The sequence below is a fragment of the Ursus arctos genome, chromosome X (genome assembly GCF_023065955.2).
Source record: "Ursus arctos isolate Adak ecotype North America chromosome X, UrsArc2.0, whole genome shotgun sequence".
Taxonomy (NCBI): domain Eukaryota; kingdom Metazoa; phylum Chordata; class Mammalia; order Carnivora; family Ursidae; genus Ursus; species Ursus arctos.
In genome coordinates, this window is record NC_079873.1 from 68,086,930 (window position 1) to 68,113,418 (window position 26,489).

At 38.5% G+C, this 26,489-nt stretch overlaps 1 protein-coding gene across 1 annotated transcript in view; it reads left to right on the forward strand.

Annotated features, from left to right (window-relative positions):
* The window catches only part of APOOL (apolipoprotein O like), a 262,405-nt gene extending 236,206 nt beyond the window's left edge, over positions 1 to 26,199 (forward strand). Inside the window, exon 10 of the mRNA XM_057312827.1 lies at positions 26,093 to 26,199. Coding sequence (XP_057168810.1) covers positions 26,093 to 26,100 — 8 coding nt within the window. The 3' untranslated portion in view covers positions 26,101 to 26,199. The remainder of the gene's footprint in view (positions 1 to 26,092) is intronic.
* The last annotated feature ends 290 nt before the right edge of the window (positions 26,200 to 26,489 follow it).

Here is a 26,489-nt window from a genome sequence, read left to right on the forward strand (position 1 = left end):
CATTGCTGTTTCCATACTATCTGTCCCCAGTTTGTTTGCCTGCCTTCTATCCAGGAGTAGGGCAGTGCCCTCAGGGTTCTATCCCAGCCAAGTCCAAAGATCTTTAAAACTCCAGGCTTTAAGTCCCACCTGTTGCAAGAACTCATGAAAATCAGCCCCTCTTGTTTTCCCAGCCAATGGCTTTGGGATGATGTTCTCCTTGTGCCTCTCTCTCTCACCTTTCTCCATGACCATGGCTCCCTCCACTCTGCAGTATCCACAATCCATTTATCCCCCAAACAATGTCTCTGCACTTCCTACCTTCTTTGATGTGGTTTCTTCTCTTTCTTTAGTTGTGGAGTTTCTTCTTTCAGTCTCCAGGTTGATTTCTGTCGTATTTAGAATGATTTGATAGTTATCTAGTTGTGTTTATGTGACAAGATGAGCCTAGGGTCCTCTTGCTCCTCCACCATCTTCTCTCCCTTCTACAAAATTAAGCATGTGAAAGTTTTTAGTAAAGCTTGTTCTTATTTTGAGCAAAGTCACACATATGCATATGTACACTTGCAGAAACACATATACACATTTAGGTGATTGTGTTGGAAGCTCCATTAAAAATGCAGCACCTCCTTTGGGTTCTATTTAGTACCACAAAACAATACCCTGAGATATTGTAGACCAGAAAGAGTGAATGAATTTGCAAAAAGTACACATTTTACAACTGTTGAGTAATTTAAATCCTGAGGGAATCTGACTCATGTTACTCACAGTTTATTTCATTGATACTACACTTAATAAAGACACCATATATATGCACTTTTTATATGGACAACACTGACTTCATGTAATTTTTTAAATAATGGAAATCTGCCATATGTATTACCTAAATATGATGTCATATCTGTGAAAAAAATACACAAAAACAGATTTAAAAAAAATCATTTTCAGACCATATGTCCTCATTTTTAGATCAGCAAATATAATTACTATTCATGTATCACCTCTTGTGTTAAGGAAATTCCTCCATGAGTCAGTGATTAATAAGAGAACACAATTCCCCATGTTGTACTTTTCATCATCATGACATGTATTTTGTAACTGGAATTTTGTACCTCTTAATCCCATTCTTTTATTTTAGCCACCCCTCCCACCCTTTCTCCTCTTGCAACCACAAGTTTGTTCTCTGTATTTATAGGATTCCATCTCTGTTTTTGTTTGTTTCTTCATTTGTCTCATTTTAAAGATCCTGCATATATGTGAAATCATATGGCATTTGTCTTTCTCTGTCTGACTTATTTCACTTCGCATAATGGCTTCTAAGTCCATCCATGTTGTTACAAATGGTGAGATCTCATTCTGTTTTATGGCTGAGTAATATTCTTGTGTGTGTGTGTGTGTGTGTGTGTGTGTGTGTGTGTGTGTGTGGTGTAGCATCTTCTTTATCCATTTATCTATCAATGAACACAGGTTCCTTCCCTAAGGTAAATAATAATTGTAAACATTGCTGAAATAAACATAAGGGTGCATGTGTCATTTTGAAATAATACTTTCATTTTATTTGGGTAAATACCCAGTGGTAGAATTACTGGATCATATGGTGTTCTTATTTTTAATTTTTGAGGAACCTCAATACTATTTGCCCCAATTGCATCAATTTATATTCCCACCAAAATTGCCTGAGGATTAATGGCAAAGTTCTATTATCATGCCTTTTTTAATCCATGTGCTTTCTTTGGGTGATCATATCTACTCCTAGGGTTTGAGTACAAGCTCTACATTATTTACATTCTCAGAGACTCAACTGCCTCATTTTAAAATGGGAATAATAGGAGAGGAGAAAGATGGTGGAGGAATAGTGGACCCTAGTTTCATCTGGTCCCTACAAGTCATCTAGATAGCTATCAAATCATTCTGAACACCTGTGAACTCAAACAGAAATCTAAGAAAAGAATAGCTGCAATTCTACAAATAGAAAAGTGACCACTTTTTACAAGGTAGGAGGTGTGGAGAAGTGAATCTGAGGTGATATATCAGCAGGTAAAACCAGGAAGAAGGACCTCAATAAGCTGGTTACTGGGAAGTGATATAGCAGCAGAGTGTAAATTTGAGATGTTAGAAATCTGCTCTGGTGGGGGACATCCTTGCCTGAAAGGTGCTCAGGTGATAAGCGGGGCAGAATCCTAGTTGGGACAGTGAGGTCTCAGGATCCCTGGGGTCACAGAAAGAATGGGGGTGGCTGAATATGGCAGAGTTCCCAAGCATTGAAGCAAGGAATTTGGCTGCAAATGGCAAGACCAGAAGTGGACTTTCAGCATGGTGTTGCCATTAACCATGAACTGAGGCACAATCAGGTGCCTGCTTTCTGAGCAAGGGCTCAGCAGAATGCAGAACAGTGGTGAGAACCCAGTCCCTACCCTGGAAGGAAGGGCATGGGTGTCTATCCAGTACTCTGTAAAGTTTGGAAAATAGAAATGGGGTCACATGCCTGAGATAAAAATGCTCACCCCAGGCTAGGTGAACACAGAAAGCAGACAGAAACCGGGGAGACAAGAGTGACTGCTTTACTGTGAGGGCTTACTGAAGAGTGGGGGATACAAATTTTCAGCTCTGGGGCTGAAGATCAGGGCAATGGCACTGTTATTTTCATCCTCTAAATAGGCGTGGAAAGCCTTTGGGAAAAAACCACATAGAGCCATCTGGAGCCCCTTACCCTAAGCCCAGCCCCTTGGCAAGGGCAATGAAACTCAGTACAGGAAAAGACACCTAAGAATCAGTGCAATGAACCCCTTCCTCAGAAGACCAGCAGGAATATCTAGCTAATACCAAGTTCACCAATTAACACAGAACTGAGAAACTCCAGTGCTAGGGGAAAATAATATTTGAATTTGAGTTTTTTTCTCATGATTCCTTAGTCTTTCAGTTTAAAATTTCTTTTCCTCTTTTTTCTGTTTTTACTTTTCAACAAGTTTCTTTTTTTAAATTTTTTATTATGTTATGTTAGACACCATACAGTACATCCTTAGTTTTTGATGTAGTGTACCATGGTTCATTGTTTGCGTATAACACCCAGTGTGACATGCACTATGTGCCCCCCTTAATACCCATCACTGGCCTATCCCATTCCCCACCCCCCTCCCCTCCAAAGCCTGCAGTTTGTTTCCCAGAGTCTATAATTTCTTGTGCTTCATTCCCCCTTCTATTTACCTCCACTTCATTCTTCCCTTCCTTCTCCTACCGACCTCCCAGCTATTTCTTATGTTCCACAAATGAGTGAAACCATATGATAGTCTTTCTCTGCTTGACTTATTTCACTTAGCATTATCTCCTCCAGTCCCGTCCATGTTGCTGCAAATGTTGGGTAATCGTTCTTTCTGATGGCTGAGTAATATTCCATTGTATATATGGACCACATCTTCTTTATCCATTTGTCTGTTGAAGCTATTGTTAGCTATTGTGGACAATGCTGCTATGAACATTGGGGTGCATAAGGCCCTTCTCTTCACTACGTCTGTATCTTTGGGGTAAATACCCAGTAGTGCAATGGCTGGATCAAAGGGTAGCTCTATTTTTAACTTTTTAAGGGACCTCCACACTGCTTTCCAAAGTGGATGTACCAACTTCCTTCCCATCAACAGTGTAAGAGGGATCCCCTTCCTCCACATCATCTCCAGCATTTGTTGCTTCTTGCCTTGTCCATTTTTGCCATTCTACCTGGCATAAGGTGGTATCTCAAAGTGGTTTTGACTTGAATTTCACTGATGGCTAATGATTTTGAACATTTTTTCATGTGTTTATTAGCCATTTGTATTTCTTCTTTGGAAAAGTCTCTGTTCATATCTTCTGCCCATTTTTTAATTTCATTATTTGTTTCTCGTGTATTGAGTTTGAGAAGTTCTTTGTAGATCTTGGATACCAGTCTTTTATCTGTAGTGTCATTTGCAAATATCTTCTCCCATTCCAGGGGCTGCCTCTTAGTTTTTTGGACTGTTTCCTTGGCTGTGCAAAACGTTTTCAACTTGCTGAAGTCCCGTAAGTTCATTTTTCTTTTGTTTCTCTTGCTTTTGGAGATGTGTCATGAAAGAATTTGCTGTGGTCGATGTCAAAAAGGTTACAGCCTATGTTCTTCTCCATGATTTTGATGAAATTCTGTCTCACATCGAGGTCTTTCCTCCATTTGGAGTTTATCTTTGTGTATGGTGTGAGAGAGTGGTCAAGTTTCATTCTTTTGCATGTAGCTGTCCAATTTTCCCAGCATCATTTATTGAAGAGACTGTCTTTTTTATACCGGATGTTTTTTCCTGCTTTGTCAAAGATTAGTTGCCTATAGAGCTGAGGGTCCATTTTTGGAGTCTCTATTCTGTGCCGTTGGTCTATGTGTCTGTTTTTGTGCCAGTACCATGCTGTCTTTGTGATCACAGCTTTGTAGTACAGCTTGAAATCCGGCAACATGATGCCCCCAGCTTTGTTTTTCCTTTTCAACATTTCCTTGGCAATTTGGGGCCTTTTCTGGTTCCACACAAATTTAAGGGCTGATTGTTCCACCTCTTTGAAAAATGTCATTGTTATTTTGATTGGGGTGGCATTGAAAGTGTAGATTGCTCTGGGTACCACAGACATTTAACTATGTTTATTCTTCCGATCCATGAGCATGGAATATTTCCCCATCTTTTTGTGTCTTCTTCAATTTCTTTCAAGAGCGATCTGTAGTTTCTGGAATATAGATACTTTACATCTCTGATTAAATTAATACCGAGATATCATCTACAAAGAACTTCTCAAGCTCAATACATGAGAAACAAATAAACAAATCAAAAAATGGGCAGATGATATGAACAGACACTTTTCCAATTCCACATTCCAAGACATACAAATGGCTAAAAGACACATGAAAAAATGTTCAAAATCATTAGCCATCAGGGAAATTCAAATCAAAACCACACTGAGATACCACCTTACACCAGTTAGAATGGCAAAAATTGACAAGGCAAGAAACAAAAATTGTTGGAGAGAATGTGGAGAAAGGGGATCCCTCCTACACTGTTGGTGGGAATGCAAGTCAGTACAGCCACTCTGGAAAACAGTGTGGAGGTCCCTTAAAAAGTTAAAAATTGAGCTCCCCTATGATCCAGCCATTGCACTACTGGGTATTTACCCCAAAGATACAGATGTAGTGAAGAGAAGGGCCATATGCACCCCAATGTTCATAGCAGCCTTGTACACAATAGCTAAATCGTGGAAGGAGCCGAGATGCCCTTCAACAGATGACTGGATTGAGAAGCTGTGGTCCATATATACAATGGAATATTACTCAGCTATGAAAAAGAACGAGTTCTCAACATTTGCTGCAACATGGACAGCACTGGAGGAGATAATGCTAAGTGAAATAAGTCAAGCAGAGAAAGACAACTATCATATGATTTCTCTCATCTATGGAACATAATAACTAGGATGATCGGTAGGGGAAGAAAGGGATAAAGAAGGGGGGGTAATCAGAAGGGGGAATGAAACATGAGAGACTATGGACTATGAGAAACAAACTGAGGGCCTCAGAGGGGAGGGGGGTGGGGGATTGGGATAGACCGGTGATGGGTAGTAAGGAGGGCATGTATTGCATGGTGCACTGGGTGTTATACGCAACTAATGAAGCATTGAACTTTACATAGAAATCTGGGGATGTACTGTATGGTGACTAACACAATATAATAAAAAATCATTTTAAAAAAAAGAAGAAGAAGAAAAAATACCGAGATATCATATGATTTTTTGGCACTACTATAAATGGAATCAATTCCCTAATTTCCCTTTCTTCAGTCTCATTGTTCATGTATAGAAATGCAAGGGATTTCTGAGCACTGATTTTGTATCCTGCATCATTACTGAATTGTTGTATAAGTTCTAGTAATTTGCATGTGGGGTCTTTTAGGTTTTCCATATAGAGTATCATAGCATCTGAGAAGAGAGACAGTTTCACTTCTTCTTTGCCGATTTGAATACCTTTTATCCCTTTTTGTTGTCTGATTGCTGTTGCAAGGACTTCTAGTACTATGTTGAATAATAATGGTGAGAGTGGGCATCCTTGTTGTGTTCCTGATCTTAAGAGAAAGGCTGTCAGCTTTTCCCCATTGAGAATATTTGTTGTGGGCTTTTCATAGATGGTTTTTATGAAATTGAGGAATGCACCCTCTATCCCTACACTTTGAAGTGTTTTTTTTTAAGATTTTATTTATTTATTTGACAGAGAGAGAGACAGCCAGCGAGAGAGGGAACACAAACAGGGGGAGTGGGAGAGGAAGAAGCAGTCTCCCAGCCTGGGAGCCTGATGTGGCGCTCCATCCCAGAACGCCAGGATCACGCCCTGAGCCAAAGGCAGATGCTTAACGACTGAGCCACCCAGGCGCCCCCACTCTGAAGTGTTTTAATCAGGAAAGGATGCTGTATTTTGTCAAATGCTTTTTCTGCATCAATTGAGAGGCTCATATGATTCTTGACTCTTTTCTTGTTGATGTGATCTATCACACTGATAGATTTGCAAATGTTGAACCACCCTTGCATCCCAGGGATGAATCCCACTTGGTCATGATGGATAATCCTTTTAATGTACTGTTGGATTCTATCAGCTAGGATCTTGTTGAGAATATTGGCATCCATATTCATCAGGGATATCAGTCTGTAATTCCTGTTGATGGGGTCTTTGCCTGGTTTGGGGATCAAGGTAATACTGGCCTCATAGAAAGAGTTTGGGAGTTTTCCTTCTGTTTCTACTTTTTGAAACAGCTTCAGGAGAATAGGTATTATTTCTTCTTTGAATGTTTGGTAGAATTCCCTGGGGAATCTGCCAGGCCCTGGACTCTTGTTTTGGGGGAGGTTTTTTTTTTTTTTTTTAAAGATTTTATTTAGTTATTCGACAGGATAGAGACAGCCAGCGAGAGAGGGAACACAAGCAGGGGGAGTGGGAGAGGAAGAAGCAGGCTCCTAGGGGAGGAGCCTGATGTGGGGCTCGATCCCCTAACGCCGGGATCACGCCTTGAGCCGAAGGCAGATGCTTAACCGCTGTGCCACCCAGGCGCTCCTTGGGGAGGTTTTTGATCACTGCTTCAATCTCTTCATAATTAATCAGTCTATTTAGATTAAGATAATCAGTTTCTTCCTGTTTCAGACTTGGTAGTTTATAGGTTTCCAGTAAGGCATTCATTTCCTCCAGGTTGTTTAATTTATTGGCATAATGCTGTTGATAAAAGTTTCTAATGATCCTTCCTATTTCATTGGTGCTGGTTGTGATGTCTCCCCTTTCATTAAAATTTTATTAATTTGGGTCCTTTCTCTATTCTTTTGAATAATTCTGGCCAGTGGCTCATCGATCTTATTTATTCTTTCAAAGAACCAGCTTCTAGTTCTGTTGATCTGCTCTACTATGCTCCTGGTTTCTAATTCACTGATCTGTGCTCTAATCTTGATCAACTGCTTTCTCATGCATGGGTTAGGCCTGTTCTTCTGTTCCAGCTCCAGCTTCTTCAGGTGAGGATATAAAAACTGCATTTTAGATTTTTCTATTCTTTTGAGTGAGGCTTGGATAGCTATGTGTTTTTCCCTTAGGATTGCCTTTGCCATGTCCCATAGGTTTTGGACCAATGTGTTTTCATTCTCATTGGTTTCTATAAATCACTTAAGCTCATCTTTATTTCCCTGGTTTACCCAGTCATTCTTAAGCAGGATGGTTCTTAGTTTTCAAGTGTTTGAGTTTCTTCCACATTTTTCCTTGTGATTGAGTTCTAATTTCAAAGCATTGTGGTCTGAGAATATGCAGGCAATAATCTCAGTCTTTGGTATCAGCTGAGACCTGTTTTGTGACCCAGTATATGGTCTATTCTGGAGAAAGTTCCATGAGGTTTCAAAAAGAATGAGTATTCTGTTGTTCTGGGGTGTAGTGTTCTGGATATATCTATGAGGTCCATCTGATCCAGTATGTAGTTCAAACCGCTTGTTTCTTTGCTGATTTTCTGCTTAGGTGATCTGTCTATTGCTGAGAGGGGAGTGTTGAGGTCCCCTACTATTAACTTATTTTTATCTATATGTCTCTTTATTCTGGTTAAGAGTTGGCTTGTGTATCTAGCTGCTTCCCTGTTGGGGGCATAGATATTTATAATTGTCATATCCATTTGTTGGGTACATCCTTTAAGAATAATATAGTGTCCTTCTGTATCTCTAACTACAGTCTTTAGTTTAAAATCTAATGTTTCTGATAAGAGAATTGCTAACACAGCTTTCTTTTGAGGTCCGTTGGCATGAAAAATAGTTCTCCATCCCTTCGCTTTCAGTCTGGATGTATTTTTAGGTTCAAAATGAGTCTCTTGTAGACAGCATATGGATGGGTCATGTCTTTTGATCCAATCTGCAACCCTGCGGTTTTTTATGGGAGCATATAGGCCATTCACATTGAGAGTGATTATTGAGAGATATGATTTTAATGATGCCATATTGCCTGTGAAGTCTTTGTTTGTATAGATTGTAAATTTCTGTTCTGTATCACTCTTGGGGTCTTTTTACCTTTATAGAACTCCCCTTAATATTTCTTCTAGGGCTGGCTTGGTGGTCACATATTCCTTCAGTTTCTGCCGGTCTTGGAAGGTCCTTGTCTCTACATCCATTCTGAATTACAGCCTTGCTGGATAAAGGGTCCTTGGCTGTATGTTCTTCTTGCCAGCTTTTCCTGGATTGCCAGGTCTCTGTAGACAGGTCTCACGTTATTCTGATGTTCATCCCTCTGTAGGTGAGGATTCTCTTCCCCCTGGCTGCTTTTTAGATTGTATCCTTGGATCTAATATTTGTGAATTGTACTATTATGTGACGTGGTGTAGGTCTGTTGTCATTGATCTTGGGAGGGGTCCTCTCTGCCTCTTGGACATGAATGCTTGTTTCCTTTGCTAGATTAAAGAAGTTCTCAGCTACAATTTGTTCAAATATCTCTTCTAGACCTCTCTTTCTCCACCCCCTTGTGGATGCCGATGATTCTGACATTGGAACTTTTCATTGAGTCAGTAATCTCCCATAGTCTACATTCTTGAGATTGGATTTTTTTTTGAGCCAAGGTCCCATTTTTTCCTTCTTTTCTGTCATCCCATCTTCCAATTCACTAATTCATTCTTCTGCCTCATTTATCCTGGCCATCCAAGCATCCAGTTTAGACTGCATTTGATTCATAGCATTTTTAATTTCTGCCTGATTCGCTCTCATTTCCCCCCTTAGAGATTCCATATTCTTGTTAATATTTTCGTTAATAATTTTTGAAGCCTACACATCATCTTGACCATTGTTACTCTGAACTCCATTTCTTCCAATTGGTTGTTTCCGTATCTATCAGTTCTGTGGCAGAAGCTACAGTCTCTGTCTCCTTTCTTTGCTGGAGATTCCTCCTCCTTGTCATTCTGATGAGGAGAGGTTGAGGGGATGCACACACCCCAAGTTATTGACCAGGATCCAGGCAATGTGCATTTGTTTTACAGGGTCCTTAGGGATGCGGGCTTCTTGATTTTTCAGCCCGCCTTCTGGGGTGGGGGGCTCCCGCACTGATACTCAGGCAACCCGATTTGGGTAGAGTTGCCTTGTCCCCTGTGAGAGGCGGTGGGGATGGGCACAATATGATACGGTATTTCCAGGCTTTTTTTCTCTGGTGGTTTTCCCTGGCGGTTTTCTGTGACTCTTCTGAGAGTCAGAGCAGCAGTGGCCCTATCCTAGCCTCTGTCTCAGAACAGAGAGATTGCTGTCTGCTCTCCACTGAGCTCTCCTGGCCTGTTTAACTCTGTTTCTGTTGGTGCTGCTAAAAACCCCACAGTGTCCCAGGTTGTGTGCCCCACAGCCACTCTCCCAGCCCTCACTCCCAGGGCTGGCACGTCCCTGTCCTTTGTGCTTCTAACACTGCCAGCCGCCCTTCATTCCTGCGCAAGGTCCCAAGCTCCCTGTTTCAGCATGGTTCATGCGCTCGGAGCTCCGGTTTTCAGTCTGGTGGCGCACGCGCTCCCAAGCAGCAGATTTCAGTCTAGTTCAAGTGTGTGCTCCAGAGCTCCCAGTTTTCAGTCTGGTCACAGGAGCGCTCCCGAGCTCCTGGTTTCAGTCTGGTTTGGGTGAGCTCTCCGGAGCTCGTTTTCAGTCTGGTCGTGCACATGTTCCCGGGCTCCAGTCTCAGTCTGCCTTCTCATGGGTACTGGTCCTCGAATCCATCCCACTCCCCAGTGCAGGTGGCTACTTCTTCCAGTGCCTAAGCATGGCGGCTACCTCCCCCTTCTATCTTCCAATATCTGTGCACAGATTCACTGCTCCCCACTTCATACCTCAGTACTCAGTGCCAGAGATGTTTGTTTGTAGAGATCCAGATGTATCTTCCTATATCTCGGGATGATTTTGTAGGTGTTCAGGATGATCTGGTAGATATCCAGCTCGATTCAGGGGACCAGCTGAAAAAAGGTCCCTTACTCCTCCGCCATCTATTTTCTCCCCTGAACTAGTTTCTTATTTCATAAACTCTTTTTGTAAGACTTTGTCATTTTTCATTTTTACATTTATATTATATATATATAGTCTTCATTTATGGCTTCCTTTCATTGAATTCAATTTTATGATATCTATATCTATATCTATCTATATACATACAATTTTGGGATCTAATTTCAACTAACAAAAAGGCCACAATACACCCTGTATTATTCTGTTCTGTCCACCTGCTTGATTATATTCTCTCTTTTTTCCCTTTTTTTCCTTTTTGGTCTCTGACCTCTTCCAATTTGTTTGGTGTAGATTTTGCTGGGGTCGGGGTTGATATGTTTATATTTTTTTGCTCCTCAATCTAGTCCTGTCTGAATAAAATGAAAAGATGTAAAAAACAACCTCAGAAAAAAGAACAAGATACGGTACTACCAGAGATTAATCAATATAGATCTAAGTAAGATGACGGAGCTATAATTCAGAATGATTATAAGGGTACTAGCTGGGCTTGAAATAAACATAAAATACACTAGATAATCCCCTTCTGAAGAAATAAAAGAACTAAAATCTAATAAGGTCAAAATCAAAAAGGGTATTCCTGAGATGCAATAAAAAATGGAGATTTTGGGATGCCTCAATGGCTCAGTAGGTCAAGCATCTGCCTTTGGCTCAAGTCATGATCCCAGGGTTCTGGGATCCAGGTCTGCATTGGGCTCCTTGCTCAGCAGGGAGTCTGTTTCTCCCTCTGCCTGCCACTCCCCTAGTTCATGCTCTCCCTTCCTCTCTCTCACCCTGACAAATAAATAATAAATAAATAAATCTTTAAAAAACGGAGGTTCTAACTACTATGATAAATGAGGCAAACAGAGAATCAGGGATATAGAAGATAAAATGAAGGACAAGAAAGAAACTGAGGAAAAGATAGATAAACAATTACTGGATCATGAGGGGAGGATTTGAAAGATTAACTATACCAGACTGCAAAATAATATTAGAATAACTGGGGTCCCAGAGGAGGAGGAGAGAAAGAGAGGCAGAAGGTATATTTCAGTAAATCATAGCTGAAAATTTCCCTAACCTGGGGAAGGAAACAGGCATTCAAGTCCAGAAGGCACTGAGAATCCCCCTTGAAATCAATAAAAATGGGTCAATACCTTAACATATTATAGTGAAAATTGCAAATTTCAGAGACAAAGAGAAAATCCTGAAATAAGCTTTGGACAAGAGGTCTGTAAACTACAAGGGTAGGAATATTAGACTGGCAGCAGACATATCCACAGAGACCTGGCAGGCCAGAAAGGATTGGCTTGATATATTCAGGGTGCTAAATGAGAAAAACATACAGCAAAGAATACTTGATCCAGCAAGGCTGACACTCAGAATAAAAGGAGAGATAGAGAGCTTCCAGAAGAAACAAAAACTAAAAGAATTTGTGATCACTAGCCCAGCCCTGCAAGAAATATTAAAGGGGATCCTTTCGGCAAAGAGAAAGCCCAAAGAACAAAAAATGAGAAAGGGACAGAGACTGTCTACAGAAACAGTGACTTTACAGATAACACAATGACACTAAATAAACATCTTTCAAAGGTTACTCTGAATGTAAAAGAGCAAATGCCCCAATCAAAAGACACAGGGTATCAGATTGGATAAAAAAGCAGGATGCAACCATATGCTGTCTGCAAGACATTTATTCATTTTAAAACCAAACACACCTCCCAGATTGAAAGTGAGGGGTTGAGAACCACTTATCAGGCTAATGGACATCAAAAGAAAGCTGGGGTAGCAATCCATATATCAGACAAATTAGATTTTAAACCAACGACTGTAATAAGAGATGAAGAACGTCACTATATCATAATTAAAGGGAATATCCAACAAGAAGATCTAAGAATTATAAATATTTATGTGCCTACCATGGGAGCAGCCAATTATATAAATCAATTAATAACAAAATTAAAGAAACACATTGATAATAATACAATAATAGTAGGGGACATTAACAGCCCCCTCACTGCAATGGACAGATCATCTAAGCAGAAGATCAACAAGGAAACAAGGGATTTGAACGATACACTGGACTGGATGGACTTCACAGATATATTCAGACCATTCCATCCTAAAGCAGCAGAATACATATTCTTCTCATGCACAGGGAACATTCTCCAGAATAGACCACATACTGGGTCACAAATCAGGTCTCAACTGGTACCAAAAGGTTGAAATTATTCCATGCGTATTTTCAGACCACAATGCTTTAAAACTTGCACTCAGTCACAAGAAGAAATATGAAATAAATGCATGGAGTTTAAAGAGCATCCCACCAAAGAATGAAGGGGTCAACCAGAAAATGAAAGAATTTAAAACCTTCATGGAAACAAATGAAAATGAAAACACAACTGTTCAAAACCTTTGGAATGCAGCAAAGGTGGTCCTAAGAGGCAAGTACACGGCAATACAAGCCTTTCTCAAGAAACAAGAAGTGTCTCAAATATACAGCCTAACCATACACATAAAGGAGCTGGAGAAAGAACAGCAAATAAAGTCTAAACAAAGCAGGAGATGAGAAATAATAAAGATCAGAGCAGAATCAATAAAATAGAAATGAAAAGAACACTTGAACCAATCAGTGAAAGTGGGAGCTGGTTCTTGAAAGAATTAATAAGATCGATAAACCCACAACCAGGCTTATCAAAAAGAAAAGAGAAAGGACCCAAAAAAAATAAAATCATCAATGAAAGAGGAGATATCACAACCAATACTGAAGAAATACAATTATAAGAACATATTATGAACAACTACATGCCAACAAATTAGGCAATCTGAAAGAAATGGATGCATTTCTAAAACATATTAACTACCAAAACTGAAACATGAAGAAACAGAAAACCTGAATAGAACCATAACCAAGAAGGTAACTGAAGCAGTAATCAAAAGTCTCCCACCAAACAAGAGTCCAGGGCCATATGGCTTCCCAGGGGAATTCTACCAAACATTGAAAGACAAACAAATACCTATTTTTCTGAAGCTGTTTCAAAAAATAGAAATGGTGGGAAAACTTCTATGAGTCCAGCATTACCTTGATCCTAAAACCAAAGACCCCACCAAAAAGGATATTACAGACCAATACCTCTAATGAACATAGATGCAAAAATTCTCACCAAAATATCAGCCAATAGGATCCAACTGTACATTGAAAGGATTATTCATCATGACCACATGGGATTTATTCCTGGGCGCTAAGGGTGGTTCAGCATCCACAAATCAATCAATGTGATACATTATGTTAGTAAAATAAAAGACAAGAACCATATGATGTTCTGAATAGATGCAGAAAAATCATTTGACAAAGTACAGCATCTTTTCTTGATTAAAACTCTTCACAGTGTAGGGTTAGAGGGGACATACCTCAATATCATAACAGCATATAACAAAAGTCCATAGTGAATATCATTCTCAATGAGGGGAAAACTCAGAGTTTTTCCCATAAGGTCAGGAACATGATAGGGATATCCACTCTTGCACCTGTTGTTCAACATGGTACTAGAAGTCTTAGCCTCAACAATCAGACAACAAAAAGAAACAAAAGGCATCCAAACAGGTAAAGAAGAAATCAATCTCTCACTCTTTGCATATGAAATGGTATTCAATGCAGAAAATCCAAAAGAATCCACCCCAAAATTGCTAGAACTCATACAGGAATTCAGCACAGGGGAACCTGGGTGGCTCAGTCATTAAGTGTCTGCCTTCTGCTCAAGGTCACGATCCCAGGATCCTGGGATCGAGCCCCACATTGGGCTCCCTGCTCTGCCGGGAGCCTGCTTCTTCCTCTCCCACTCCCCCTGCTTGTGTTCTCTCTCTCACTGACTGTCTCTCTCTCTGTGTCAAATAAATAAATAGAATCTTTTTTTTAAAAAAAAAAAAAGAATTCAGCACAGTGGCAGGATACAAAACCAATATACAGAAATCAGTTCCATTTCTATACACTAATAATGAGATTGAAGAAAGAGAAATTAAGGACTCAATCCCTTTTACAATGCACCAAAAACGAAAAGATGAGTAGGAATAAACCTAACCAAAGAGGCAAAGGATCTGTATTCAGAAAACTATAGAACACTGATAAAAGAAATTGAGGAAGACACAAAAAGCTGGAGAAAATGTTCAATGCTCATGGATTGGAAGAATACATATCACTAAAATGTATACGCTACTTAAAGCAATCCATACATTTAGTGAAATCCCTATCAAAATGCCATCAACTTCTTTCACAGTGCTGGAACAAATAATCTTAAAATTTTTATGGAACCAGGAAAGACCCCAAATAGCCAGAAGAATGTTGAAAAAGAAAACAGAAGCTGGTCGCATCACAATTCCAGACTTCAAGCTGTAATACAAAGCTGTAATCATCAGGGCAGTATGGTACTGGCACAAAAACAAACACATGGATCAATGGAAAAGAATAGAGAACCCAGAAGTGGACCCTCAACTCTATGATCAACTATTCTTTGACGAAGTAGGAAAGAATATCCAATGGAAAAAAGATAGCTTCTTCCACAAATGGTGTTGGGAAAATTGGACAGCCATATGCAGAAGAATGAACCTGGACCATTTTCCTACACCATACACAATAATAGACTCAAAATGGATGAAAGACCTAAATGTGAGACAGGAATCCATCAAAATCCTGCAGAAGAACACAGGCAGCAATCTCTGTGCCTTCAGCCCCAGCAACTTCTGGCTAGATACGTCTCCAAATTCAAGGGAAACAAAGGCAAAACTGAACTATCAGGACTTCATCAAGATAAAAAGCTTTTGAACAGAAAAGTTAACAGTTGATAAAAGGAAAAGACAACCAAGAGAATGGGAGAATATATTTGCAAATGACTTATCAGACAAAGGGCTAGTATCCAAAATGTATAAGGACCTTCTCAAACTCAACACCTGAAGAACAAGTAATCCAGTCAAGAAATGGGCAAAAGACATGAACAGACATTTATCTGAAGAAGACATCCAAATGACCAACTGACACATCTCTTGGCATCAGGGAAATACAAATCAAAACGACAATGAAATACCTCACACTGGTCAGAATGGCTAAACTTAAGAACTCAGGAAACAAATGTTGGCGAGGATGTGGAGAAAGGGGAACCCTCTTACACTCTTGGTGGGAATACAAGCTGGTGCAAGCCACTCTGGGTAACAGTATGGAGTTTCCTCAAACATTTGAAAATAGAGCTACCCTATGACACAACAATTGCACTACTAGGTATTTACCCAAAGGATACAAATATTGTGGTCAAAGGGGCACCTGCACCCCAATTTTTATAGCAACAATGTACGCAATAGCCAAACTATGGTAAGAGCCCAGATGTTCATTGACAGATGAATTGATAAAGAAAATGTGGCATATATATATATATATATATATATATATATATATATATATATATACTCAGCCATCGTAAAAATGAAATCTTGCCATTTGCAATGACATGGATGGAACTAGAGAGTATTACGCTAAGAGAAATAAGTCAGTCAGAGAAACACAATTATCATATGATCTCACTGATATGTGGAATTTAAGAAACAAAACAGATGAGAATAGAGGAAGGGAGAGAAAAAGAAAAGATGAAATCAGAGAGGGAGACAAACCATAAGAGACTCTTAATCATATAATCATAGGAAACAAACTGAGGGTTGCTGAAGGGGAGAGGGTGGGGGATTTGGCAATTGGGTGATGGACATTAAGGAGGCCATGTAATGGCCTCCTATGATGTAATGATTAGTGGGTATTATATGACTCACTGAACCTCCACCTCTGAACCTAATAATCCATTATATGTTAATTAATTGACTTTAAATTAAAAAATAATGTTGCAGTAAACATCAGGGTGTACATATCCCTTTGAATTAGTGTTTTATATTTTTTTATTCGTGTTCTGTCGTGTGATTATTGGATGGTATGGTAGTTCTATTTTTACCTTTTGAGGCTCCTCCATACTGTTTTCCACTGTGGCCATACCAGGTTGCATTCCCTCCAACAGTACACGAGGTTTCCTTCTTCTTCACATCCTCACCAACACTTGCTGTTTCTTGTGTTTTTGATTTCAGCCTTTCTGACAGGCATTAGGTGATATCTCATTGCATTTTAGATTTGCATTTTCCTGATGAGGAGTGATGTTGAGCATCTTTTCATGTGTCTGTTTGCCATCTGTGTGCCTTCTTTGGGGAAATGTCTGTTCATGTCTTCTGTTAAAGGCTCATTTTAAAGATTGTAGTGTGTGTTAATACATACTTCTTTCACTTGTTCATTTTTTATTGACGTATAGCTGATGCACAATGTTATATTAGTTTCAGATGTACAACAGAGTGATTCAACTTCTGTATGCATTATGCTATGCTCACTGCAAGAGTAGCTACCATCTGTCACCATACAATGCTATTATAATACCATTGACTACATTACTTATGCTGTCCCTTTCATCCCTATGACTTATTCATTCCAAAACTAGGAGACTGCACTTCCCACTTTCTTTTACCCATTTTGTCTATCCCCTTACCTCCTCCCTTCTGGCAACCACCAGTTCTCTGTATTTATGTGTCTGTTTCTACTTTATTGTTTTTTCATTTGTATTGCTTTTTAGATTCCTCATATAAGTGAAATCATATCATATTTATCTTTCTCTGAATTATTTCACTAGAATAATACCTTCTCAGTGCATTCATGTTGTGACAAATGACAAGAGCTCATTCTTTTTTATGGACATGTAATATTCCATTATGTATATTTTATACACATACACATATATAGTCATTACTTTTCTGTGTGTATATATGTATATACACACACATATTTATGCATATATAAATATATAAAATTTCTTTATCCATTCATCACCAATGGACACTTAGGTTGCTTCTATGCCTTGCTTATTGTAAATAGAACTGGATAGACTCAATAGCAAGATACAAATGGCAAAAGAAAGTGTCAGTGAACCTGATGATAGGTCAATAGAAATTGTCTCATATAAAGACAGAGAAATAAAAAGGACTACAAGGAAGCAGTCTAGCTTACAAATACTTGGAATAACAAAGAGATGGAGTCAGAAAAAATATTTGGGGAAATAATGGATGAGAATTTCACTACATTGTTGCAAACGTACACTTACAGTTACCAGTAGCTTGGCAAACTTGAAGCAATATAAACACAAAGAAAACTACGGCTAAGCACATCATGGTTAAACTGCTGAAAACCAAAAATTAAAGGAAAAACTTGAAAGTAGCCAGAGGAAATATAGAGTTATATCAAAAGCAATGGAGGTCCATTCAATAGATGACTGGATAAAGAAGATGTGGCCCATATATACAGTGGAATACTACTCAGCCATCAGAAAGAACAATTACCCAACATTTGCAGCAACATGGATGGGACTGGAGGAGATTATGCTAAGTGAAATAAGTCAAGCAGAGAAAGACAATTATCATATGGTTTCACTCATTTGTGGAACATAAGAAATAGCAGGGAGATCGGTAGGAGAAGGAAGGGAATAATGAAGGGGAGGTAAACAGAAGGGGGAATGAACCACGAGAGGCTGTGGACTCTGGGAAACAAACTGAGGGTTTCAGAGGGGAGGGGGGTGGGGGATTGGGCTAGGCCAGTGATGGGTATTAAGGAGGGCACGTATTGCATGGAGTACTGGGTGTTATATGCAAACAATGAATCAAGGAACACTACACCAAAAACTAATGATGCGCTGTACAGTGACTAACATAACATGATAAAAAATTCTTTAAAAAAGCAATGGAGGTCCAAAGACAACAAAATAATATTCTTAAAGTATTATGTTCTCTCCTGTTTTCTTCCTCTTTGCAAATTTTATTTATTATATATTGTTTTCCATTTTGCATATAATTTTCTCCTTTTTAGTCCATGTGAACTCATTCTTCATACCTTGGCTTAATTAAGCATTTCTTTTTCATAAATCCTTCTTGACTTTGTAGTTTTTAAAATGACCTCCCTCTCTGCTAATTTAACATGTTTTCAAGTCTCAATTATAAACCTAAACTTAATCTTGTACTGTTGGGTTTCATTAAATACTCTTCTTCCCACTAATTTATAAGCTCCTTGATGACAGGTATTACCACATACATTTTTTGTGCTCTCCTAGTACCTTGCCTGTCAGTAGTAGCTGGTTAACACTGATTCAGTCATTCATCTTTAGTGCAAGATGCTACAAGTTAATAGGTGACCAAAATATGTGCCCACTTTATCCATTTAGAATCGGCTGGTGAAAATATTAAAGAAGTTAAACAAAATTAAGGAAAATATCACAACTGTGACAGGTGATAGAAATAAACTGTGATACAAAGAAAAGAACAGGGAAAGGAAGAAAAGAAAATAAATTAGTAAACCAATTTAGGGTTGGAGTCAAGGAGAATTTCATAGATACATACCTGATCTGTTTTAAGTTGTGCTTTTAATGAGTTCTTTTTGCTCCATTTATATGTACTTTCTATATATTTATGGGTTTTTTTCAGTCATGGATGTGAAACTTTTCTCTAAGTTCCCAGGCCAGTCTAGCATGAATTAAAGAACATTAAGAAAGTAAATATTCACTTCACAGATGACTCATAAGAGTTCAAAGAGAGCCTATGGTCACTACTTTTGGTAAACAAAACTATTATTTGGGGGCAGGAGCAGGAAAAAATCCAGCTCCTTTCTGATTATTGTAGTAATCCTAGAGTAAGGGATTGAAGATTACCTGCTTCTTTCCCTTTCTTCCACTTCTTTGACTCACTTATTCCCTGGATAGGTAACCACTATTCACTAGACCTTAAATACCCAATGCTTAATTATCTTTAGTCCTGATCATCATGAAGTGAGGCAAGAGGAAATATAGATATATTCAATCTCTAGACAAAAAAAATCAAATTTCCCTTTGCAATATATTTCCTTCTACCAACTTTTGATTAAAGCTGCAAATGGAAGCCAAATTGATGAGTTTGAGTATCAAATTTTATTTCTCATTCTTATTCTCCTTATGAGGACACAAAGGTACCAAAAGGCAGGCAGTCAGAATGATAGAGAAGGGTCATATGCACCCCAATGTTCATAGCAGCATTGTCCACAATAGCTAAATCATGGAAGGAGCTGAGATGCCCTTCAACAGATGATTGGATTAAGAAGACGTGGTCCATATATACAATGGAATATTATTCGGCTGTCAAAAAGAACAGTTTCTCAACATTTGCTGCAACATGGATGGCACTGGAGGAGATAATGCTAAGTGAAATAAGTCAAGCAGAGAAAGACATTTATCATATGGTTTCTCTCATCTATGGAATATAAGAACTAGGAAGATCGGTAGGGGAAGAAAGGGGTAAAGAAAGGGGGGTAATCAGAAGGGGGAATGAAGCATGAGAGACTGTGGACTCTGAGAAACAAATTGAGGGCTTCAGAGGGGAAAGAGGTGGGGGAATGGGATAGGCTGGTGATGGGTAGTAAGGAGGGCATGTATTGCATGGTGCACTGGGTGTTATACGCAACTAATGAATCATCGAACTTTACATCAAAAACCAGGGATGTACTGTATGGTGACTAACATAATATAATAAAAAAAATAAAAAAAAAGAATGATAGAGAAGTAAAGGATCCTTCACAGCCAGTAGACTGGTTCTGATTGAAAACCCATTATGCTTTATTTATTTTTCAGATTATTCCTCATCTGGGATTAGTATTCCTTTAAGATAGGTACACCAAGAGACCATTAAAGTATAGGATCACAGCAAAACGATTGCACACTCCATATGAGAAGAAACCAATGTTATTCCCTTTGGTCCTTAGCATAGAAACACCCTCAGTAGTGATCATTAGATATCATCATTCATTTGTCCATCCAACAAAAAAAAATATTGATTGCCTACTATGTGCTTGAAACTGTTCTTTACTCTGGGGATACAGTGGTATCTGAGATTAAGTCTTATCTTCATGGATCTTCCATTGGGGGAGGTAGAGGAGGCAGACAGTAAACAAATAAGCAAATAGGAGAATTTCAGGTTGTGATAAATTCTGTAAGTACAGAAAACAGGGTGATGTAGTAGTGACTTGGAAGTGGGCAATGTTAGATGGGAAGACTCTTTGAAGAGATGATATGTGAGTTGACACTGAAAGCTGAGAAAAACCCTTTCATACAGAAAGTCAGGGAAAGAAACACCTGGATGGCTCATTCTTGATTTTGGCTCAGGTCATCATCTCAGGGTTGTGAGATTGAGCCCCATGTTGGGCTCCACACTGGGCATAGCATCTGATTAAGATTTTCTTTCTCCTTCTCTCTCTGCTCCTCCCCCTCCCTCTCTAAAAAAAAAGTCAGGGAAAGAACTAAGAAAAAGAGCAAGTACAAAAATCCTAAGGGATAAAGGGGTTTGATGTGTTCAAAGAAAGAACATCAACATAGCAGGAATGTCAATGAAGTAGACAGATCATGCTGTGGTTTGTAGGATATTGTTAAGACATTTAGTTTTGTCAGCTCAGTGGAAATTCACACTGGAGGGCTTTCTTAACAGGAATAATTCCAAATGCTGTACAGAGAATGGTTTGCAGGGTTCCAAAACTGGAAGGAGAGAGAAAAGTTCAAAATCTGTCAGAAGTCCAAAAGAAAGCTGTTGATATCTTGAACTAGAAATTGACAGTGGAGAGAAAAAGAAGTCATCTATTTTAGAAGTGGAACAAAGTTTACTGATAGATTGGACATGGGACATAAGGGGAAAAAGAGAAACTAAGTGTGACCAAAGGTTTTGGTTTAAGCAGCTGGATGAAGGGGGAACAATGGAGGAGGATCAGGGGTGTTTGTGGGGGGAGGGATCAAATTTTTGGTTTTGACATGGTTAGTTGGGGATACCTACTAGACATCCAAGTGGAGATCTTGAGTAGACAGTTGGATATATAAATTTGGATCCCAGGAAACAAATAGAAATAGAAATTTGATAGTCACCAGGATATAGGTGCTATTTAAGGTCATGTTACTGGACTTATGGACAGAGTATAGATATAGAAAAAAAAGAGAGGTTAGTAACAAGACTTCAGGTGTTCCAACATTTAGAGATCAGGTAACAAAGGAGAAGCTGGGCCAGCAAAAGGAACTGGGGCAGATCACATAAAGCAATAGGAGAAAAAGGAGAGTGTGGTGTCATGGGAGCAAAGAGAGAAAGGAAAGTATTTCAAGAATTAGGGAACAACCCATTACATTTAATGCTACTGAGAGAAAAGTCAGATGAAGAAAGAAATAACATTGGATTTAGCAACATGAGGTGGTTGATAACCTTGACAAGAGCTGTTTTAGCAGAGTAGTGGGAATAAAAGAAAGGCTTGCATGGATTGACAAGTAAAAGAGAGGTTAGGGAGTGGCTTCAATAAGGGTGGCTACCTTTTCTTGTGAAATGTTTTATAGTGATAGGAAGCAGAAAAATGAGGCAGTAGCTGGAAGATAATGTGGTTAAGTTTTTTGTAATGAAAGTCTGTATATTAATAGGAGTGATCCAGTAGAGAAGGATAAAAGTTGTACTACAAGATAGAATGGGAATAATTACATAAATAATGTCCTTGAGAGGGCAAGAAGAAGGAGAATCCTGAGCACATCTGGAGGAGTTGGTCTTTGATACAAGCATAGATACTTTATCCAAATAGTTTATGGATACAAAGGCAGGGGCATCGGTAATTTGGTGGTGGGAAGATAACTGCTTTGCTTGTGACTTCCAATACATGGGGCGCCTAATCAGGCAGTCCCAACTAGATTAGATGGACCTTTGTGTACATTCCTGCATGCATTTTTTTGCTCTTTGGAATGTCATCAGATAGTTCCAGAAACTTCTCTTGATTTCTTTACTTTTCCCAATCCTCAGATGATGTTTTGTTCTTTGATCATGAATTCAAACAGGAATCTGCTGATTTTCCTTATAATGTCCTATTGGACCCCTCCACATGGTTTTTCTTTGTCTTTTGAAATTGTCAAGCTAAACCATGGCTTAATGCTCTACTGAACACATCTGTCTCACTCTCACATCATCAACCTTACTATGGTGCTGAACAGTGGAATTAATGATTGTTGCTATGTAATACCAAATAGGATATTTCAAGTTTTTCTGAAATAAAATATGGAAAAGGAATTACTTTTGATGGAGAAAGTGAAAGGCACATTGTGTTTCTGAAAAACATGAAGAGGCTCAGCTTTGGGTCTAAAAACAGTGACTTCAAAGTAGGGTGATCATGATAGTCCCACTTTCTATTGGTTGTTCCAATGTAAACATTAACAGTTCCCCATTACTCCCTTCGGGGTTCTGATTTTGACAATACACTATATTATCACCCTGCCTCAAGAGTCTGATATAGTCACTGACTCTGGAGAAAACTGTCTTCCATAGCTAACTGCTATTCTTTCTGGACCCCCATGTGCTCATAAGAGTAGAGTGCCACACTACTATCACCACTACCTCTAGGGACCGATCTCAAAAAATAATCTCACCATGTCAGTCTGGCCCTGTCTTCTACTCTATAATTTTCTACCCTTACATTCTGTCTAAAACACTTTTCTACATTTAACCAGTTGAATCAAGGGCTGGGTCTGGATTAACGACTTTAAATTAAGCCAAAACTGGACCAATGAGAGGTACATACCAGTCCCTCTACATATTGATACTCCCCTACTGTTTTCTATGGTATTCTTCCCAGTATATCCATACTGCTGAAGCTAGAGAATCTGGTCTATGACCCCCCAGGTCCAAATTTTAGATAGGCCTCTTCTCATCACATCAGAAATACTATTCTCTCTTGCTTGCTGGAGAAAGAGACCTGGACCAATGAAGTTAAGTCCACTGTGGAAAGAAAGGTAGCCCCTTTAAGACCTGATGTATGGAATGGTCAGGAGCCCTTGATTCTGACTACTATGACATCAGGGATCAAAGATCAGAGGAACTGGCTATAGATGCAAGTGAAGCTTTCTTCTCAAGCTTCACAGAAACCACACTTTCAACAGTCATGGTTTTCTTTTTTTGTTTCGTTGTGGTTTTTTGTTTTATTTTAAAGAAGATTGCAAAAACAAAGCAGAAAAGGAAAGCCCAGAGACAAAAGAAAGACATTTAAGCAACGGAGGAGAAATATTGGGTCTGTCTCATTCTTCTTGTTTGTATCAGTTGGTCTTTCCAGATACCTAATCTTTTTTTTTTTAATTTTTTATTATGTTATGTTAGTCACCATACAGTACATCATTAGTTTTTGATGTAGTGTTCCATGATTCATTGTTTGCGTATAATACCCAGTGCTCCATGCCATATGTGCTCTCCTTAATACCTATCCCCAGCCTAACCCAATCTCCCACCCCTCTCCCCTCTGAAGCCCTCAGTTTGTTTCCCAGAGTCCATAGTCTCTCGTGGTTCATTCCCCCTTCTGATACCCCCCTTCATTCTTCCCTTCCTTCTCCTACTGATCTCCCTGTTTTTCCTTATGTTCTGTAAATGAGTGAAACCATATGATAATTGCCTTTCTCTGCTTGACTTATTTCACTTAGCATAATCTCCTCCAGTCCCATCCATGTTGCTGCAAATGTTGGGTAATCATTCTTTCTGATGGCTGAGTAGTATTCCATTGTATATATGGACCACATCTTCTTTATCCATTCATCTGTTGAAGGGTATCTCGGCTCTTTCCACACTTTAGCTATTGTGGACAATGCTGCTTTGAGCATTGGGGTGCATACGGCCCTTCTCTTCACTACATCTGTATCTTTGGAGTAAATACACAGTTGTGCAATTGCTGGGTCATAGGGTAGCTCTATTTTTAACTTTTCTTTATCTCATCTCTGACATTATTACCAATCCAAGATTCCCCAACCCCCAGAGGTGGTTGTGGAAGTGAGCTGAAACTTAGGAATGAGTCATGGTGTATAATCACATATTAATCTTTTTTTAATCAGAAAGTACAATGTTTTATAGTCTGCATCAAATTTCCCCATGTCAAAATATTTCTATCAAAGTAGCAATGTAAAAATATCCTTGATTTCAAGACGGCTCCATCAAAATGGCCATGTCACAATGTTATGTACTCACCCATAACCAGTGTGGCTATAAGAATAAGCTCTATGTAGATCTGATCTTGATCCACTGTTATATGCCTCATATATGTGTTAAAATGCCAATAACTTGTTTCAATGCCCATAATTACTACAACTTACTCTTTGTTAATGCACTTACTCAAAGTATAGTCTTTAAATACCAAGTATTTTTCAATTTATTTGTATGTATTAGCTTCCCTCCAAAATTCTCTGCAGTATGCCATGAAATTTGATGATGCAGCAGCTCTCTATATTTAGTCTGAGTTACTTTTGTCAACTGTGTTTTCTCTGGGTATGTTTTCCACACTATAACAATTGGGAAGGGGCATTTATATTTAATCTTTTTGTCTAGAAAGGTCACTTAATGCTTAGAGTGGCAGCTGAAATGAATCTTCCATTTGTATTTCCTCTTCAGTAAGCCATTCTCCATCATAGATAAATAGATGATAGATGATGATGATAGATAGATAGATGATAGATAGATAGATAGATAGATAGATAGATAGATAGATAGATAGATGATAGATGATAGAAATGTGAGACAGACTTGCTAAGTTGTCACTATAAGTAAGCAGTTGCCTTTTAGCAATACTTTGTTTATTTGTCATTTTTAAGAATTGGAGATTTTCTTTTTTTAAAATAATATTTATTTTGTTATATTAGTCACCATACAGTACATCCCCAGTTCTTGATGCAATGTTCCATGATTCATTACTTGCATATAACACCCAGTGCACCATGCAATATGTGTCCTCTTGACATTTTAATATTTAGCCTGTAGAATAAATGTGGGCTATGGTGTTTCAAATTTCCTTAAAATCATGGCTAAACCTTTCCTCACTCCCTTAAAAAAATCTATGTGCAGAACCCCTGGAGCTCATCCCATCAGAGTATCCTTCCTACAAGTCCCGTATCTCCACCACCAAAGTTCTCTGGAAGAAATTACGAGTAAGCTCTTTTAAAAGGAAAGTTAAAGTTTGTAAATACTGAAAAAGAAAGAAAGCCCAATCTTATTTGGAAAGAATTTTAGTAGAGAGTTCTATGCATTTATTTTTCAGTAGGAGGTGGGGTTGCAGATAGGAAGAGGCATAGTCAGAGATAACAATGTTTCTAACCATAAATATCTACATAGCTGTATTTATGCCAGATTAGAAGATAACTCTTTGACACATTTCCTGAGAAAAAGCCAGCACTGACAAAATTAATCTGTAAGATTTTTTTAAATTGTACTCCCTTCATTTATCTAAATATCATAGTAATTTCTCAAATATTCTGAGAAAGAACAGGAAATATTCCTTAACAAAAACCCTAGTTTCAGTGAGAAATTGAATAAAAGGAGAATGGTTTTCTTTGCTTTATGAGGATGCCATTATATTATTAGATGTGTTGTGTCAGTCTAATGTGACTTCTGGATGACTTCATTTATTTGCTTCCTGTAAAATATGGTAATAATTATTTTACTGTAACACTTAATACTATGTGTTTTATTTTTTAATGTATACTGAAATAATTCATATTTATTTTTTCATTTAAAATAGCTTTATGATTCATGAACCCAAAGAGGACACTCCTTACATCTATCTATCTTATAACTGGGATGGCTCTCTGGGAACAGCTAAACTTGAAACAAATTATGGGAACAAGTATTCTTCAACTACATGCTTGAAGTCACTCTTTGTATGTATCATATTTTAAATTTCTATATGTGGTTGTCATCACCATAATTCAAGTAAAAGTAACACAATGAATGTGAAGACTTTGCTACAGCAAAGTGATATGAAAGTATCAGTTGAGATGAAGATGGAAAGCTTAGCTTATAAAAGACTTGCTACTACTATTATTTCATTTGTAAAATGAGATTAGGAAATATGAGTCAAAGGTATAGTATATTAAATACTCCATATGCATGAATATAACTTATTTATAAAATATTTT